We start from the raw sequence: 19,934 nt of genomic DNA, 5'->3' as shown, positions 1-19,934 counted from the left end.
TTAAATTCTATAGTTTCTTTGTTCAGCTTTTGTTTGGAAGATCTATCCAGTGGTAAAAGAGGTTGTGTTAAAGTCACTCAAAATTATTGTGTTGTGGTCTATTTGACTCTTGAACTTGAGAAGAGTTTGTTTGATGAATGTAGATGCTCCATTGTTTGGGGCATATATATTTATAATTGTCAAGTCTTGTTGGTGTATGGTTCTCCTGAGAAGTATGTAGGGTCCTTCTTTATCCCCTTTGATTAACTTTAGCTTGAAGTCTACTTTATTTGATATGAGGATAGAAACCCCTGCTTGCTTCTGCAGTACATGTGAGTGGTATGATTCTTCCCAACCCTCCACCTCCAATCTGTGGATGTCTTTTCCTATGAGATGAAACTCTTGGAGGCAGCATATTGTTGTGTCTTTTTTTTTTCCTGATCCAATCTGCTATTCTATATCTTTTGATTGGTAAGTTTAGGGCATTAACATTCAGGGTTATTATTGAGACATGATTTGTATTCTCAGCCATTTTTGGAATTTAACATGACTCAGTTTCTCCTCTGATCAGGTTTTCCTTTAGTGTAATACCTCCCACTGCTGATTTTCATTCTTGTTTTTTATTTTCTCTTCATGGAATATTTTGCCAAGGATGTTCTGTAGTGCAGGCTTTCTAGTTATAAATTCTTTTGTTTATCATGGAAGGTTTTTATTTCATCATCAAATCTAAAGCTTAGTTTTGCTGGATATAACTGGATATTCGATTCTTGGTTACATTAATCTCATTTTCTTTCAGAGCTTGATATATGTTATTCCATGATCTCCTGGCTTTGAGGGTCCAGGTTGAAAAAAATCTGCTGAGACACAAATTGGTCTCCCCCTATATGTGATTTGATTACTCTCTCTTGCGGCTTTTAAGATTCTATCCTTATTCTGTATGCTAGGCATTTTCATTATAATGTTCCTTGGTGTAGATCTATTGTAATTTTGTACATTTGGTGTCCTGTAAGCCTCTTTATTTCATTTTTCAATTCATTCTTCATGCTTGGGAAACTTTCTGATATTATCTCATTGAAAAGATTGTTCATTCTTTTGGTTTGAAACTCTGTGCCTTCCTCTATCCCAATAACTCTTAGATTTGTCTTTTGATGCTGTCCCATAATTCTTGGATGTTTCTTACTACCTTCACTGTGTGGTCAACTTTATTTTTTCCAGATTGTATACTTTGTCTTCATTATCTGACATTATTTCTTCTAAGTGACCTAGTCTGTTGGTTATACTTTATATTGAGATTTTTTTTTGGTTTATTTTATCCTTCATTTCAAGGATTTCTAACTGCATTTTTTTCATAGTCTCTATCTCCTTCTTTTGCTACCTGTATTTGCTCTCTTATCTCCTTATTGGAATGATCAATTTTTGCCTGTATTTGCTCATTTAGGTCATTCTTTGATTCACAGATCTTTTTAATTATGAACCTTCTTACTCCTTCTCTGACATTTCATCAACTTTACTGTCCATGGGTTCTGTTATTGTACTATCCTGGTTTGTTTGGGGCACTTTCCTCCCTTGTTTCCTCATGTTGCCTATGTGTCTTCCTTTCTTGAGTGGATCCTGGACCTAGGTCCTGTGCAAGTTGGTGAGGGCAGATCTAGCTCAGGCCTGAGCTCCAGGGGTAGTCTGATGGTCAAAAGAAGCGGTCCCTAGCCAGAGGCTGGACTCTGGCGGGTGTCTGCAGGTGGCAGGATGGACAAGGGCCTACTGTGAGCCTGGATCCTGTGCAGGCCAGTGTGGACCTGCTCTCTTGTAGTCTGCTGGTCAGAAGGGGCAGTCCCATGCTGCAGGCTGTGCTCTGGTGGGTGTCTCACTTTGAGTTTTGGTACTAGGTTGTATATGTCTTACAACTGTATTCTTTTAAAAAAATTATTTTAGCTACCCAAGATTCTGTGTATTTCCACATAAATTTTAGGGTGGGCTTGCTGATTTCAACAGAAATGTCTGCTGAGATTTTGATTGGGATGGTACTGAAGCTACAAATTAATTTGGAGAAACTGACAAGTTTAGTAATATGCATCCTCTAAAACTTAAACATGGTATCTCTCTCCAGCAACTCCTTCAGCATTATTCTGTTATATCCACTGTACCAGTTTTGTACATATTTTGTTAAATTTATCCAAAAGTTTTTCATGTTTTTGATACTATTGAAAGGGGTGCTTTTCAAAATGTCAATTTTTGATTATTCATTGCCTATATATAGAAATATATGATTTTTATATCTTGATCTTTGCAACCTTGCTAAATTCACTTATTACTTCTAGTAGTTGGTTTTGTTGTTGTTGTTGTTGTTTTGTGTGTGTTTGTTTGTTTTTTTTGATAAATTTCTTAGGATTTCCTATATAAATGATCATGTCCTCGGGGGCTAGGGCTGTGGCTCAGTGGTAGAGCGCTTGCCTAGCATTGTGAGGCACTGGGTTTGATCATCAGCACCACATATAATACATACATAAATAAATTAAATAAAGGTCCATTGACAAATAAAAAATATTTAAAAAACAATGATCATGTCCTCTAGGAACAAAAGTCTACTTTTTCCTTTCTACACTGGATTGCTGAGAGCCACAGCAAAGTGGGAATGGCCCCTGGCATTTTGCCAATAGTACTGGTTGAGAGGCGAGCCATTAAGATGATGCTGGATTGATTCAATTGTATATTAGACCTTTACTGTCCGCCTTGGGTACCCGCTACTTTGGAGTTCTCCAGAGGATTCCCTGGGGAGTTCCCGTTGGTTGGTGAAGTTGGTAGGACTTCTGGTTGGTGTGTGGTGTGGTCCCGGAGAAGGCCGTGTGGGTGGCGTTCTCGGGAGTTCGGAAATAAAGTTTGTTCCTGCTTGAGTGGCTCGTGATTTGTGCCCAGCCAGACTGCGGCACTGGATGGCAGTTATTTCCTTTCGTTGTATCACTGCGCTGGTTAGGACCTAAACTACAATGTCAAATGCAAGTGATAAGAACAGAAATCTTTGTCTCATTTCTGACTTTAGGCTTACAACATTTAGTCATCACCATGAAACATAAAATAGCTAATTTTTTTTGTCATCTTGAGGAAGTTCATTTCTACTTCCAGTTTTCATCACAAATAGATACTGGACATTCACAAGATGTTTTCCTGCACTGTTCTGCCCTCTGGCTCTAATGTTTTACATCCTCCCCATAAGTGAGATCCACTAATTTTCATCCTATGCCCCCAGAAACCTCGTCCTCCTATAGGATAGCTGCTATCCTGGGATCTCTTTATCTAGATCAGGTGAAGGTGCAAATGAGATTCTTTGAGTACAGTTGCTCTTTATCCAAAGACCCAGGAACTAAAAAGACAAGTTATTTGTCTTCCACACAACCATCGTACCAAGATGGGACATAGGGTCAGCACTAGAGACTCCACCTGCTTTCTACAGGAAAAGAATGGGCAGCATATAGCAATCACTGATGCATAATAATTTGGAAATCCAACTAGGGATATATGGCCATATACTTGATTAGGACTGAGCCCTATTCCCACTGGAAAAACAATTACCACAAACAATAAATAATGTAAGAAAACTCCAATTTTTTGAAGTCTATAAAATTGTTTCTACTCCATATTGTCCATATTGTTTATCACACGTGATCACACGTGCTTCCTTTTTTTTTTTTTTTTTTTTTTATTTAGAGACAAGGTCTCACTGAGTTGCTTAGTGCCTCACTTTTGCTGGGGCTGGCTTTGAATATGTGATTCTCCTGCCTCAACCTCCCAAGTCCCTGGGATTACAGGTGTGTGCCACTGCCCATGGCTGCTTCCGTATCTTTGACATTTTCAGGCCAGGAAGCTCATTGTAATGCAGTGAACTAGATGGTCCCAGTTCTCTTTGCAATTTCCCTATAAATTACAAAGAGTTACTGGAAGTGGAGTAGTCCCTCTCCTGCAGTATTTTCTGTGATTCATTCTGCCCAAGCTTACGTTTTGGTTGGTTAATAAAAGATTAAAGGAGTATTTTCTCCCTGTGTACTCTCTTCTTGTAAGTTTTTAATCAGTATGGTTTAGATCTACATCCTATCTTACTAGTATGTTTGCCTGTGCCCCTTGCCAACCAGCTAGGAATATAACAGCACAACACTACATAGTACCCACAGAAACAGCCTAACATGGTTGACAGATCCATGAGAATTTCCTCAAATGGGAATCTGGAATTTTCTGCCTGAGCTCAGCATTAATGGCTTATGTACATCAAAAGGTATTAGTATAACATTGTAAAGGTGATGTGTCAAGGAAAACAATGAGTGAATAAATGAGAAGGAAGAGGATCAGAATCATGAAAGGACAAAGATATTTAACTTAACCACATCTGGCTAAGGATATTTCCTTATTAAACAAGAGAGGAAGATGATCTCAATGCGTAGTCCAAGGACATCTGGGGCTTCCAAAACTTTTAGGGGTTCTGTGACATCTAAATTATTTTCATAGTAATATTAAGAAATTAATTGCCTTTTCTTCATTTTCATGGCTTATTAAGTGTACAGTGGAATTTTCCAGAGGCTGTGTTATATTTAATCATAACACAGAATGCAGATCTAGATATGAGGATGCAACTTTCTTCAAGGAAGTCAGATATTTTTTTAAAAAATTGCAAAAATGTAAGAAGATATAAACATTTCTGTTTTGGAAAATATTTTTATAAATACTATGTTACTTATGTTTGTATGTAAAGGGCTTATTATTATTTTTAAATGATTTAAAAAATCACTTGATTCTGACTTAATTTTACGGATAGCAAATTTCAACAAAGAAAACACATCTAGGGCTGGGGTTGTGGCTCAGCGGTAGAGAGCTCATCTAGCATATGCAAGGCCCTGAGTTCAAGCCTCAGCACCACATAAAAATAAAGGTATTGTATTCAAATGAAAGAAAGAAAGAAAGGAAGGAAGGAAGGAAGGAAGGAAGGAAGGAAGGAAGGAAGGCAGGAAGGCAGGCAGGCAAAGAGTGTAAAGGGATCCGGAGACTAAAAAGTTTAATATCTACTGAAGTAAGGACCAGAAACTTAATAGTGAAAACCACATGATAGTTATTCTGCACATTGTGAGCTATGCCACATGTGTATATCATCAGCTTACTGAACTATGTATAGTTCATGCTGTCGTGGGTTACCGTTTCAACTAATCATTTTAGATATTCATTGCTTTATTACTCATAGCAAATATTAACTGAGCATCTGGCTCCATGGCAGCTCCCACATTAGGCTTTAGGAGTACAACAAAGAACAAGATGAAGTTGTTGCCTTCAAGAAGCTCACTTCAAGTAGCAAAAGACATGTGAACAGGCCATCTCTATAGAATGTGATGAGAGCTGTCAGAGGAGAACTGGGATCTATGTGATGTGAGAGTGGGCACTTCATCTGGGCTAGGAAAGCTGTGGAGGGAAGTTTTCCCAAAGGAAGTGGTGTCTGACCTCTGACCTGGAAGATGATTGGGAGCTACCAACTAGGAGAGGGCAAGTACTTCAGCACTGTAGAAACAGTACCTGAGGCACCTTGGTATGAACCTCTTGATTCTTAGTAGACGTATCTGCTGACTTCCGGTAAGGTGTATTGTTTGGGGGCCTCATTCTAATGAGCTTTGAACCTCTGTTCAAGGAAACTCTTCCTTTCACAATATTTTCCCTTCTGCCTCTCTGACTTTATAAGCAGATTATAAAGGTTAAGCAGGGCTACCAGATGTGTGGGACTATGTGGAGCACATTTGACTGACGGGTGGGCAGGGACTCACTGAGAGTCAAACAGGGTCAGTAGAACGTGCTGCTCTGCTTGCTGTGGCATATAGAGATACAGTCCCACTCAACCATTATTCCTGTTAGGTTGGTCTTAGGGGCCACTATTCCAGGAACTTCAATGTCAGTGCAGGTTTGCACAGACCCCAGGAAGCATCCCAGCTAGATGGGCAAATGCTGACACATCGCATGCAATAGGATTGGGCATCCTTGAAGCATGCCTGGAAGGGAACTCAGACCTCAGGAACTCAGTTACAGGAGCAGGTGAAAGCAGTAGTCACTTGGTGCTGGGCCCCCAGAACGGGACCAGAGCAACTCTGTACCTCCTTCCTATCTTGACTTGTTCTGAGAAATCACATGAAATGGGATGAAGGAAATTAGGCCAGGGAAAGAGAAATTGTGGTACTTTTCTGATGAGCACCTTCTCCTTCTTTTGTTAACTTCAAGATAAATAAAACACATTTGGCCTAGAAATTATAGGAAGAAATGATATTATTTAATATGTTTCTCCAAAACTAATCTAAACATACAATCACTCAAAATCCCATTGCTTACTTATACTTATTGATCATGCCTCTTCACTACCAGCTCTTCGACTTTTACACTCTACTGGAAACAGTAACAGACAAGCCTGGAACAAAAACCTCTTACGAGAACATTTTTAAGATTTTTACAAATGACTGCGGTTTGCTCCACCTTCTCCCACTTCTCCTAAATCCTGGTTTATGAACAAAAAGGAGCCCAGCACTTTGGAACAAAGGAGCCCAAAGAGCAACAAAGCCAGTCTCCCTCCAACTGCCCCGTAGAATGCCTTGGGGGTGTGAGGGGGGAAACAGTGGCCTCCCCAGGCCCCAAACCTATGTGCCATAGAAACCCTGGCCACAAGGAGAACCAATCCCTCTATTGAAAACATGAATCCTCAAACTAGTTCTAAGCATCCTGAAGGCACTGGTGCTGTTGTGGGGTTTGGGATGTGGGCTTTGGCTGCTTGGCAACCAGCTTAGGGCTCAGCAAACGTCTAACCAAGAAAAAAAACCACGTGATTGGTTCCTCTGTGGGGAGTACAATAGCACCCGTAAAATGATTATAGTTAAACAAACAAACAAACAAAAAAGGCAAAGTAATTCAAAGGGTATATCAGGTCTGCTTCTAATAAAGGCAAAAATCCATCAACTGAGTGGTTTAATTTCTTCTCTGTTGCCCTAACAAACTAGCCATGTAACATTTGCTTCCCACCCTATAAAAAACGCTTCCTCTTTTAATGACAACATTGCATACATTTGATTTTTGAAAGCAGAGCCTGGACTTCACAGAAACGGCAGAGCAGGGTGAAGGATAACGATAGAAGAAATTGGCCCAGTAGACTCAGATTATGGGGACTATTTTCATGTGCCAGGTATTTAAAAGTAAAGGGTTCAAAATAACATATTTTGTCAGCACATGGTTTTTGTGACTAGCTGCTGACCATAATTTTTCCCCATCGCCTGCTTTCCCAAGTTGGTTTCATAGAAGGCTTTATTGTAATCCAGGAGCATTGTTTCCATTAATTTCTATGACAAGGAACCCAAAACACAGGGTGCTGAGAGCAACAAAAACAGAGTTGGGGAAACAGTCATGACTTGGCACAAAGTGTGACAAGCTGTAAAAAAGCGAATGTTTCAATATCTGCAGTGGTGTGGATTTCCTATGAACAACCTTTTCTCTTCTAAACAGTATCATATTCTTTTCAAGCACATTTAGAACGCAAGTCAAGCTGTGTTTTATTTTTTATTATAATAAACACAGTCAGTTTACTGTAACAAAGACATACTAGTGGTGATCAGTTGAAAGCCCAAGTACAACACCATAAGCTGGGCGGGGGCTGGGGTGGGGGCCAGGGGGTGGGGAGTCAACTGATAAAATAAAAGACCAGCCGTCTGGAAAGTTCTCTTAAAAGAGCATAAAAAGGCAGTGTTTTCTTATGAGACCAACACAGAATGCCAAAATATCTACTGGCTTCTTTTTTTGTTGTTATTGTCACTTGTGGCAATTTGTAACTAAAAATGGAAAATCCTTCAAAATATTGGGCTCTCTCATTTGTTTTTGTTTTTAGATCTCCATCATAAAATGAAAAAAAAAAAATTGAACAGTCCTTTAAGTGGTGATCCTTATTCTTGCGCAAAATTCTACCACCTAGAAAATATATTGATTATACTGCTACTCAAGCTGTTTTCTCAAAAATCCTTGTTTAAAATGTTTGCCATGCATGCACTTACATTTTTTGATAAAGGCCAAATGAATAATTCGTTGTAAACAGTTACAAATTGGGTATATGGAAGTTTCATGATTTAAATTACATTTTTGGATTCAAATTTATTAGGGAAAAAATATAATAAATCATCTTACCATATCTTGAACTACTGATTTTTCACACTCAAGTTCATATCTTAATCTTTCTCTGCTATCCATTAACTGAAATAGAGAAGAATATTACATTTTAATTCAAGATAAGAACAGAACATCTGAAATTTCACCTCAGTAGAATTTGGCAAAACATTTTTTGATATGAGAAAAATTCATTCCTGTGTGGTCAAAGGAAAAACTAAATTTGTACAGATCATTATGTTAATGATAATATATTATTATAGGATTATTATATAAGCAAACAAATGTACACAGAAAATGCCAATATTATTTATAACCTTCCTCACCCCACCCTTCTCACAAATGTGAGACCAATACATAATAAAGCAAGTCCTAGTATGTCACAAGAGCAAGTTTGCTTTACTCTTTATATAACCCATTCTCTTAGTTTTTTGTGTTATATTTATGTGATATCAGGCCTATTCATATTGATTGAAAATAGCCACCAAAAGCCCACATACTTCACACTATTGTACCCATGTGACTTGCCTGGTACTTTAAATAATAATTCATTTGTGTGTTTTAAACACTTGTAAAATTAAACCCTTGACCTTGACATCCACTCAATTAATTCATGTACTAATTAGTTTAACAGATACTCCAAGGTCACCATCTTTGTTGTTTCAAGGTTTTTTAGTTTTCCTGGTTTATCCAAGTATCCTCTTAATGGGTCTCTCTGGCTCTACATTTTCCTACCTTCCATTCATTTTCTTCCTGCAACACAAATCTGATCCAATCACAATGTTCAAGGCTCCTCAATGTACTCTGAAGGTAATTTAAACTCTTGGCATGAATAATAATTCTTTCAAATTATGCCTTGACCTTTGTCACCCCTTACTTTTATGGACTCTTCAGCTCTAGCAAACTACACACCCTTCCCTGCTAGAGGCTTCCTCCTTGTGCTTAGGATGAACTTCCCACTCTCCCTCTCTGCTGGCTAACTCTAGCCCCTCTTCTGGGAGTCAGCCCAGTATCTTTCCTCTAGGCTTCCTGGATCTCTGACATGCCTCATTAAGTGCACCCTAGCATGCTCAGAACCCCAACTCCTGGACTGTCTCCTTACTAGAATGAAATTCATGAGACTGGATTGTATTGTGGCCACAGCTGAAGGACAGATACGTCTATCCCTGTTATTAGATTATCGGAATTAAAACACAAACGCTACTGAACTCCACATTGGATAGTGCTTAGCACACGTCAGTGGCAAGAGGTCAGCCTACCCAAATTCAGTTCCACTTTCAATTTTTTTTTTTTCAATTTGTTTTTAACTTCATTGGGAGGGAGCATGTGGCTTATCCAAAAATTTGAGTTGTCCTTTTTATTTTTCTGTTTCTTACTTATCCCTTCCCTACTCCCTAGTCTTCACCCTCTTTCGTACCCACCACAAATTCTCACCATGTGGTCTCATTTAACTCTTATTTCATTCTCTGGTTATATCAGATTGCAAACAGTTCCATGAACATATCTCACACTATAGGTATTCATACTCTGTAGTCTGGTTTATCTAAGCTCTTCTGACTTCTTACCTTGGAGTGGATCTCCCTCAGAGCAGGAAGTGGGACTACTGTTTGTAAAGCCTTACCTTCCAAATGAAGCCAGGTATCTTTTTTTTCTAGGTACACATTTCTAATATGATCATATCCCACTTCTTTATGTTTTTATCTATCCCCTAGACTGGGCATCCTTCCCAGCTGAGATCATATGTGTCTATACATGCACTTTAATTATTATTTTTTTTTCGCAGTAGCACAGTGTTTAGCACTTAAAAGTACCTAAGAAGCACTGCTGACTTGGTGAAGTATCATGGAAACAAACCAACAAATATCAGTTCTCATGCGTTCAGCAATTCTGATCTGCTTTCTAATGGACAAATCCCTTTCATTACATTATCATATTCTACACACACTAAGCCTGGGAGAAACAGGAAGGAGGGGAGAAGGGACTTGGCTGGCCCAATGGCACATAGTGGCAGAAATGGAACAGTAACCTAGGGTTCTAGAATTTTTCTGCTCAATATCAAAATGTGCCTATATTTCATGTTTGTGTGGAGTTCCAGGACAAAGAAAGAAATAAAGAGGAAAGGATTTATTTAAATGATCAAGCAGGTTAGAAGTGCTATATTTGTCTAAAGTAGAAATGTGAAATAGAAATATAATGTGTCATATACATAATTTTGAATTTTACAGTAGCTTTGTTATAAAGGTTAAAAAAGTAACTTTAACAATGTTCATTTTCCCTGCATATGTAAAATATTATCATTTTAATGTGCAATCAAATTCAAAATTATTTGTCAGCTATTTTTCATTCTTATGTCAAATCCTTGAAACCCATTGTGTATTTTTCATCACTTATCTCAAATTGAGAGTTAAGTTTTTAGATTTTTTTAAATTTTAAAAACTGTGTATATGAAAAAGTAGATTCACATACCCAAGCAATTAAAAATATACCTAAAGAATTTCCCCAATAACTGAAACAAGTATCAGTTATTCAATTTAAATTTAAAATAAACAAAATTTAGATTAAAAATTCAGTTCTTCATGAAAGACCTCTGCAATAAAAATTATAGAGCATTGAAGAAAGAAACTGAAGAAGACACTGGAAGATGAAAAGGCCTCCCATGGTTCATAAATAGGCAGAATTCATATTGTTAAAATGACTATATTACCAAAAAGTGACATAGAGATTCAATGCAATCTCCATCGAATTACCAATGACATTATTCAAAAGACTCGGGGCAAAAGGTTCTAAAATTCATTTGGAAGAATCATAAATCCAGAATAGTCAAAGCAATTCTAAGCAAGAGAAGCAATGTTGGAGATACAATGCCTGACTTAAATTATGCTACAGAGCTATTGTAACAAAAATAGTATGGTACTGATATAAAAACGTAGACCAATGGTACAGAATAGAAGACACAAACACCAGCACACAGATACAGTCATTTAATCCTTGACAAGGGCACCAAAAACATACTTTGGAGACTAGATAGACAAATGATGAGGGGAAAACTGGTTATCCGAATGTAGAAGAATGAGAGTAGATTTAAAACTCTTAGTCTGTAAATCAAAAGTCAATTTAAAATGGAACAAAGACTTAGGAATTAGACCAGAAACTTTGCAACTCCTAAGAGAAAACAGGGTTGGCACTTCAACATATAGGTGCAGACAAAAACTTCTTCAGTAGGGAGCCCTAATTACAATAATATGTATTCCATGCATGAATAATTATATCAAGATGTACTCTACTGTTATGTATAATTGAAAACAACCAGTAAAAAAAAAAACTTCCTCAGTAGGACTCTTGAAACCCAGAAAATAATGCCAAAAATTTAAATGAGAAGGCATCAAATTTAAAAGTTTATGTATAGCAAAGGAAAAAGTAAGAGTATGAAGAGGGAACCTACAGAATGGGAAACATTGTTGAGGTTACTTTTCTGACAGAGGCTTAATATCCAGAATATATAAAGAACTCAGAAAGCTTAATACCAAAAACAATAACAAAAAAAAAATAACTATCAATAAATGGGCAAATGACAAAACAGACATTTCTCAGAAGAAGAAATACAAATAGCTAACAAAAATACTAAAAAGTACTCAATGTATCAGCAATTAGGGAAATGTAAATCAAAATTACAGTAAGATTTCATCTCACTCCAGTGAGAATGGCAATCATTAAGAATACAAATAATAATAAACACTTGAGGATGAGGAGAAACACTTTTACATGGTGGGATTGTAAATTAGTACAAGCACTATGAAAATCAGCATGGACTTTCCTCAAAAAATTAGGAATACAGTCATCATTTGATCCAACTGTACCACTCCTAGGTATTTATACTACAGAATTATGGTCCGCCTACTATAGTGATACACGCATACCCATGTTTATGGCAGCATGATCCACGACAGTCTAGATATATGTCAAAATGGATGAATGGATGAAGAAAATGTGTTATATGTCCACAATGGCATTTTATTCAGTCATAAAGAAGACTGCAGGAGAATAGATGGAACATGAAAGTATTATATTAAGTGAAAGAAGCCCAAATCAGTCAAGGGTCACGAGCTTTCTCTCATATGTAGAAGATAGAAAACAAAAAGGGAAAAGTGGGGAGGAGGGGTGGTGGATCAATTCACATTATTAGAATGAAGACCAGTAGAGGAAGGGGACCCAGGTGAGAGAGTATGGGAGGGAAAGGGGAGGTTTGGGGGAATGAAATTGATCAAATTATACACATATAAATATGTAGCGATGAGGGGCTGGGGTTGTGGCTTCGTGGTAGAGTACTTGCCTAGCTTGTGTGAGTACTGTTCGATTCTTATACATAAACAAATAAATAAAATAGGGCTGGGGATATAGCTCAGTTGGTAGGGTGTTTGCCTCATATTCACAAAAGCCTGGGTTCAAACCCCAGCACCATACAAAAAAATAAATTAATAAAATAAAATAAATAAATAAAATAAAGGTCCATCAACAACTAAAAATTATACATAAAAATGTCATAATGAACCCCACTATTATGTATTATAATGCACCAATAAAAATATAAAAAAGAAAAAAATTCAGTTCTTCAGTTGCACTGGCCATATTTCAAGTGTTCAGTAGCCACATGTGGCCAGTGGCTACCCATGACCACTATAGGTCTCAAAAGCTGAGGCAGCACTTATGATGTATTGAAACTCACACAGGGTGCAACTAGTCACTCAGGGCATGTTTCTTCCTAATTGATGACTTGCCATTGACATTTTTTTGTTTGTTTGTTTTAATTCTTTATTGTACCTCTCAGAGAGTAGGAAGCTTATGGAATTTCTTTTCGATGGTAGTAGTATAGATGAGTTTTAGAAACATTTATAATAAATTGGTGTTCCCTTGTAGGTTAAGTAAAACTAGAAGCAGAGATTTCATTTTTAACCCTAGAAGTCAATGCCAAGAAGGCTGAAGTTGTCTGTTTACAAATTTACAAATTTACCCAGTAAAAAAAAGGAATCTACATCATCACCAGTGCAATGGGGTGAAGCACAAGGAAATAAAATCGTTTTGTAGAATTCAGTAATCAGAGCAATCATTTCCCAACTCTGATCTATCAGGGTAACCATTTCTTTAAAAATTAATTCTCAGATGGGCATCATTACCCTAGGTATAGGATGATTGCACGAACAGTGCATCTCTACACCGAGTACAATCAGAAAATTGAAATGTTGTGCTCTATTTGTGTATGATAAATTAAAATGCATTCTGCTGTCATGTACAACGAAGTAGAACAAATAAAAAAATAAATTAATTTAAAAAAATAGTTCTCAGAAGTGACTTTATATAAAATTAAAGAACATCCCAAATAGCAACATAAGACCTAATTGAAACATGAACCTAAACTTAGGCATATGTGGCCACTGTAATTTTGAAAATGTGGTTGGTGTAATAGAGAAACTGGATTTTTAGTACAATTCACAATACCTAAATTGTGGAGCCAGTTTAGATATTGTGAATTGTAGATGCCCTTCAGTGGATGAGTGGATAAAAAAATGTGACATATATACACAATGAAATTTTACTCAGCAATAAAAGAGAATAAAATCATGGCATTTGCAGATAAATGAATGGCATTGGAGAAGATAATGCTAAGTGAAGTTAGCCAGTCCCCCCAAAACAAATGCTGAATGTTTTCTCTGATATAAGGAGGCTGACTCATAGTAGGGTAGGGAGGGGGAGCATGGAAGGATTAGATGAATTCTAGATAGGGAAGAGGGGTGGGAGGGAAAGGGAGGGGGCAGGGGATTAGCAAGGACGGTGGGATGTGATGGACATCATTATCCAAAGTACATGTATGAAGACACAAATTGGATGTCAGCATACTTTATATAAAACAGAGATATGAAAAACTATATATATATATATATATATATATATATATGTGTGTAATTAAAAATTGTATTGCATTCTGCTGTCATTTTTCTTAAATTAATAAAAAAGGAGAGAAACTGGATTTTTAATTTTATCTAATTTTAACTTTAAAATTGATAATTTGGTTCAGTTACTGGAAAATAAATTTATTTGGAATAATCTAGGCATGAGAATCCGCTTTCTCTCCTATATGTTTTTTAGTTGGTTTGTTTGCTTGTTTGTTTAGGGTACTAGGAATTGAACCAGGGGGCTTTACCACAAAGCACTATCCCTACCCCTTTTTGATTTCTATTTTGAGACAGGATCTCTCTAAGTTGGTTAAGGCCTTGCTGAATTGCTGAGGCTGGACTTGAACTTTTGATCCTCCTGTCTCAGCCTGCCAAATTTCTGGGATTACAGACATGTGTTACTATGCTTAGCACCTGTATGGTTTTTTGAACTCTAAATACATCTTCTTCCTGTTAATTCCTCAAAAAGCAGTTTTCAGGGTGCCCTGCACTTGTGCTCAGTCCTAGGAACACAACCAGAGACTGAGCGCAGTCTTTGTCCTCCTGGAGTATGGTGGGGAAGTCTGACCATAACTACAAAGTGTTTTGAGAGCCACATAGGGGAGGTAAAAGACCCAGAGAGCTCAAAGCAGGGGCCCCTGGGTTGTGCATCAAGGACAGGAACTGCTATGGTCCTGCTGCATTAAATGTACTGGGAAATCTTGATTTTCGTGACACCAAAAAGAATTCCCTGCTTTAAATAAAGGTTAACCAGATAACATAAGCCCCATTCATTCATATACTGAAAGTGAACCAATATTGGAATGAAAAATAAGAGTGCTTATTCTTATTTTTTTAGAGAGAATTCTTTTTAATATTTATTTTTTAGTTTTTCGGCGGTCACAACATCTTTGTATGTGGTGCTGAGGATTGAACCCGGGTTGCATGCATGCACGCTACTGCTTGAGCCACATTCCCAGCCCAAGAGTGCTTATTCTTAGTAATGTAATTTCCTTACAACCATGAGCACATCTTTGGACATTCCTGTGTCCTGAAACTTCAGTTCCTTATAATCAACAAAGTTGCTGCCCATTTTACCCCCAATAAAGGGAGCATCCATACACTTGTGCATTTCCAAGACAGAACTCTAATTCACTACTACTCAAAAGAACAAGGAAATACCTAATCAAACGTATACAATGGGAAACATAAGACAACTTTTCTCTGTATCTTAAGATACTCTGAACACATTGTCATTTTGCCAATGGTACTGATATTTCAATTTAAAAGAGTCATTTATCAATGTGAAAATATTACATACCTTTTGAATAGTTCTCTGATCCTGCTCTGAAATCTCTTTGAGATTTATAATTTCATCTTCTGTAAACAAAAGGAGAGAGAGGCCAACCATGAAATTACATGCGTATGCCCTGTATTCAAGCTGCCTGCTTCAGGGCAGGCTGGGAAACCACTGGTGGGCATGGTGGACGCAAGTCCTAGCAGGACTGTGACCTTCACAACTGCCCTTGACATTCACCGCTTTCTTCCTGCTGTTCAGACGGCTGGTCAGATAGGGATTAAGAGGTAAGTTCAAGATCCAAGTGTGGCTGAGAGCTGAAAGCTATTCATCAACACTAGCAGTGGACATTTTGTTGTTAGTCACAGCCAATACAGAATGCTTTAGCAGGTGTCACTTTATAACTCAATAAGAACTACCAAAACCTGAGAAAGTACTACAGAGGAGAAATGGAGTAATGCTGGTATGGCATAACTTTATACTAAAGGAACCCCATACCATATCTCATTTGATCAATATTTTGCTATAAATTTTGTATCCTTGCTCATTACCTCCTTCTTTTCATATCAAAGATTAAGGGCGGCATCATAATCATTAACTTAAGTACAAAGACAATAGTTAAATGAAAAAAGTACTTTGAAGCAATCTAACTTTGATCATGTAAATGCAACTTTTACCAATATTTACAGTAGTAAAAGAAGGGTATAAAGTGTACCCATGAGCATCTGATTTGAATTTGTACAGAAAATTGAAGATAATTGAGTAGTAGCACTTTTTAAAAAGAGCTATTTCTCTACAAAGCATATCTCAATAGGTATACTTAAGTATTCAAACGCTATAGTTCAGATAATCATTTAAGCATGTGAGATAAATCAGTAAAAGTTTCTGTTTATCATATTCCTAAGTGAGGAATATATCAACAAAGTTATAATCAACAAAGTTGCTGCCCATTTTACCCCCAATAAAGGGAGCATCCTTTACATGCTCACCAGAACACTGGTGAGCATGTTATTTGCAAAAGCCAATATGTGGCTTGAAAATAACACCCTGAGGTAATAAGATGGGGCTCAGGATTACAAGAAAGCTTTTCCCCCAAGCCTGGAGTCCTATCTTAAAGCAAAAGCAAAGATGACTATCATGTTGATCTTTTAAATGAAAATAACCAAATGAACGTATGTGTGGGAAGGACAAAAGTGCCCAATTTTTCTCACAAATGATTCCAAAATGTTACCTAGTACTGAATTTTCTTTGATATTGAGTCGAATTTCTTCTTCCAGACCTGCAATCACTTGAAGCAGTCTCTCATTCTCCTGTTTGTACTCTGAGTTTTCCTTTTCAAAGGTTTGTCTTGGAGAGCTGGTCTCTTTGGCAAAGAGGTCCTGAAAGATAGGGAATTCCATATTTCTAAGCAGGGAGCCGAGGATTTAAATATGCAACACGGGGACAATACTGATACAGAAAGAGCTATCATATAATTTTCTGAATTCTATTACACACTTATAATATGAATAGTAAAAAGGAAGGAGACTAAATAGAGCTTGCTGGAAGAAAGGCTGCAGTACATTCTGTACAAAGCCCACAACACATGGGGACATTTTATTGACAGGAATAATGCATATCATACTGTTTGTATGCCCTCATCATTCAGGTCAATTCACTATGGAGGCTGTGTCCGGGGAGGCAGCTGGGGCCCCTCCACCCACACTTCCCTCTGTGTGTCTGAAGTGCTGTCCGCCTGTAACTAGGCAGGCTGGGGAGACCGCGGACGGGCAGCGCCAGGGGGTGGCAAAGTGCAAGGCTAAGGAGGGGGGCTTGTTGCCTTTGTGGCATTTCCCAGTGTCAGCGCTGCCAGTGTCTTGAGGAGCACATCACATGTCAAAGTGGTGACGTTTTCAGGCTGGGAGCCGCATGGAGCCCATCAGGCGCACGGATATCCACGCAGTTGGTTTTCTGCTTGGTGGAGGAGCCACCCAGAGGCAATTCATATTCTGAACATTAACATGGCTTTGCATGCCTGTCACCCGGGGACTGTGCAGGCGTTTAATGCTATTGAAGACTTCGGTTTAAATCTCTATGCAAACAGTGATTACCTTGTAAGAAGGTTTCAGGATAACTTACAACAAAAGACTTTAAAGTTATAGTTTTAGTAAAGCAAACTCATTTACATTTTTATTATGTGCGTCTTTTGTTTAAATCTTGCCATGTCCATTATGGGAGAGGCTTTTTCTTACGCAACAGAAGCTTATTGGGACAGCCACTCTTTTTTTCCCCTCTTCTTCTTGTCTGGTTCAAAGCTATTGAAAACATCTGAATATACTCCCTTATGGTTGTCTAGATTTTACCACCACACATTTAAAAAAAAAATTAAGATGTAATGGATTGGGGAGGCTGATGCAGAATTTAATACTTCATCGGGGCAAAATATTAAATCAGTTACATAATTTCAAAATATTAAACTCATGTTATTATGCTAAAAGAGAAAGAAAAGTCTGCAGACTTTGCTTCAAAATTACTACAGTCTTAAAATAATTTTGAATTTTAAAGTAATCTACAGGTGAATTTCAACCCTTTTACAAAATTAATTCCTTTTAAAAAATTAATAGTAATAAAACATCAGCTCAAAACCAAAATATTCCTTCTAATATACCGGTTTTCTTTTGGAACTCGACTCTTATTTAACTTTAGAGATATCAGGAAGTAAATTACTTAAATGTTTTCCCCTGTATCATAATGGTTCAAAAGAACAATAATGCTTGAAATGTTTTGTAACACATTAATAAACCTTTTAAAAAACCCAGCTTACTAAGTTATGTACTTATATATCAGAGTTAGTGGGATTTAAAATATGCTGAGTTTTGCACTAAAGCTCAATTACAAATATTCAAAGTTTTGATTTACCATTTAATTTAACTTATTTGAGCCCAATTCATGCTTTACAAGTAAATATTACCAAGTCTTGTAGGTAGTTAATAAACAACATGGTGTTCTTAGTGAAGGAAGAGCCCTCCCCAAATAATAAAAGCCACAGCAAGAATCCCAGTCATTAACTTCTTGTCTCACACTGCTCAACTTGAGACCATCACAGAATGTAGTATAGACTAAAAGGATTTTTTAAAAACAAACAGTACTGGCCTTAATAGAGTTAAACATACATTTCCTGATAGTGGTGGATTATGAAGCTCTCCAGTGGACAAGTATCCATTATAATAAACTAAAGGAAAACTATTTGAAGAAATCAAGATGAATTGTAAAATGTACAACTAGTGCAACTAACCCCTAAATGTGTTATCTAGGAATCTCTCTGTATTGAAAGCAAGACCCAAGGAAAACACATTAAATTCAAGGGGTTTTCCTCCACCTATCAGTGTACAACCACCCTCTTTTTTGATGAGGGTAACCTTTAGCTCTGTCCCCACCATCTGTCAGCTGTAGGAACTGCAAGTCATTAACTATTCAGCCGCCCACAGCAATGAGGACACTCATTAGCAAAATGAACAAAGGGACAGTTCTGGGCTGCTATGGTTCTCTGTTGCACTCTTGAGTGGCAGGTTTTGTGGTGATGTTTCTTCCGCCATCTGCCCACATCACCAATTTTGGTTTACTTAAACCACAATGAAATTTTTTTTAAAGTAAATTTCATTAATAAAACAAGGTTAAGATGGATTGTCATCCTTAAAATGTGGTTGATTGGTTGTAGCTATTTTTAAGTCACATTGTACTCTAAGAGAAACTGTGGGTAATCTAGGATCCTTCAGGAGTTTTAAATGTATTAAGAAACTTGCCATTCTCAAGTTTTTACTATCATACTATGGAAACTAGGACTTCAGGTAGTAGTGCATACACTATTTCTCTTGTGAATATTCACAAAATAGACGGAATTCTGGTTTCCAGGTTTCAGAATCCCAAAATGAATCTTGAAAGAATCATTTCTAAAAATAGTTGAAAAAAAATTGAGAACCTTCCTAGCTAGGGAGTGGTCTGCTGAACAGTAGCCCCAGTAGCACCTGAGAACTTTCTGGAAATACAGACTCTCAGGCTCCAGCCCGGCTCTGCTATGTCAGAGTCCGTATCTTAACAACATCTTCAGTGTTTCATATGAACAGTAGAGTCTGGGAAGTCCTGGTTCAGAGCACTTTATGTGACTTCTCAGCAGTTTCCCTTCTGTGATATTGGCATCTCAATTCTTCAGGCTCCATGTACAATACTTGGACATCTCAATTTGATGCTGGGGGAGGAGTAGGGTTCTAATGTATGCCTATGTCTCATTACAGTCACAGAGATGAGCAGGTGCTTCCTCAATGAGTGACAACCAGGAAAGTGGCACACTGGGGCTGCGCAGCCCTGCAGAGCTGCTGGTCTTGATTGACAGCTCTGTTTCAAAGTTGTCAGCAACGAGCAGACATGTTCACCAAGGAAGGGAGGGTGTGTGATGGATCATTGGTATTTGGGTAAGGAAGAAAAATGACAGGTCTGTTCAATGCAGCAACTCTGATTGAAATTAAAATACACATGCAGACACACGCATGCACACACATACTCTGACAGTCTAACTTCCTCTATAATTTCTCTAGGGGATT

At 37.6% G+C, this 19,934-nt stretch overlaps 1 protein-coding gene across 1 annotated transcript in view; it reads right to left on the bottom strand.

Moving 5' to 3' along the window:
• The window catches only part of C10H10orf67 (chromosome 10 C10orf67 homolog), a 132,274-nt gene that overhangs the window by 63,672 nt on the left and 48,668 nt on the right, over window positions 1-19,934 (bottom strand). The window contains exons 6-8 of the mRNA XM_040277984.2: window positions 16,589-16,736; window positions 15,382-15,440; window positions 8,155-8,220 (exon numbers count right to left, since the gene is read on the bottom strand). Of these exons, the coding sequence (XP_040133918.1) occupies window positions 8,155-8,220; window positions 15,382-15,440; window positions 16,589-16,736 (273 nt within the window). The remainder of the gene's footprint in view (window positions 1-8,154; window positions 8,221-15,381; window positions 15,441-16,588; window positions 16,737-19,934) is intronic.

The sequence above is a fragment of the Ictidomys tridecemlineatus genome, chromosome 10, assembly GCF_052094955.1.
Source record: "Ictidomys tridecemlineatus isolate mIctTri1 chromosome 10, mIctTri1.hap1, whole genome shotgun sequence".
Lineage (NCBI taxonomy): Eukaryota > Metazoa > Chordata > Mammalia > Rodentia > Sciuridae > Ictidomys > Ictidomys tridecemlineatus.
This window is presented reverse-complemented; position numbering and strand designations above follow the sequence as displayed.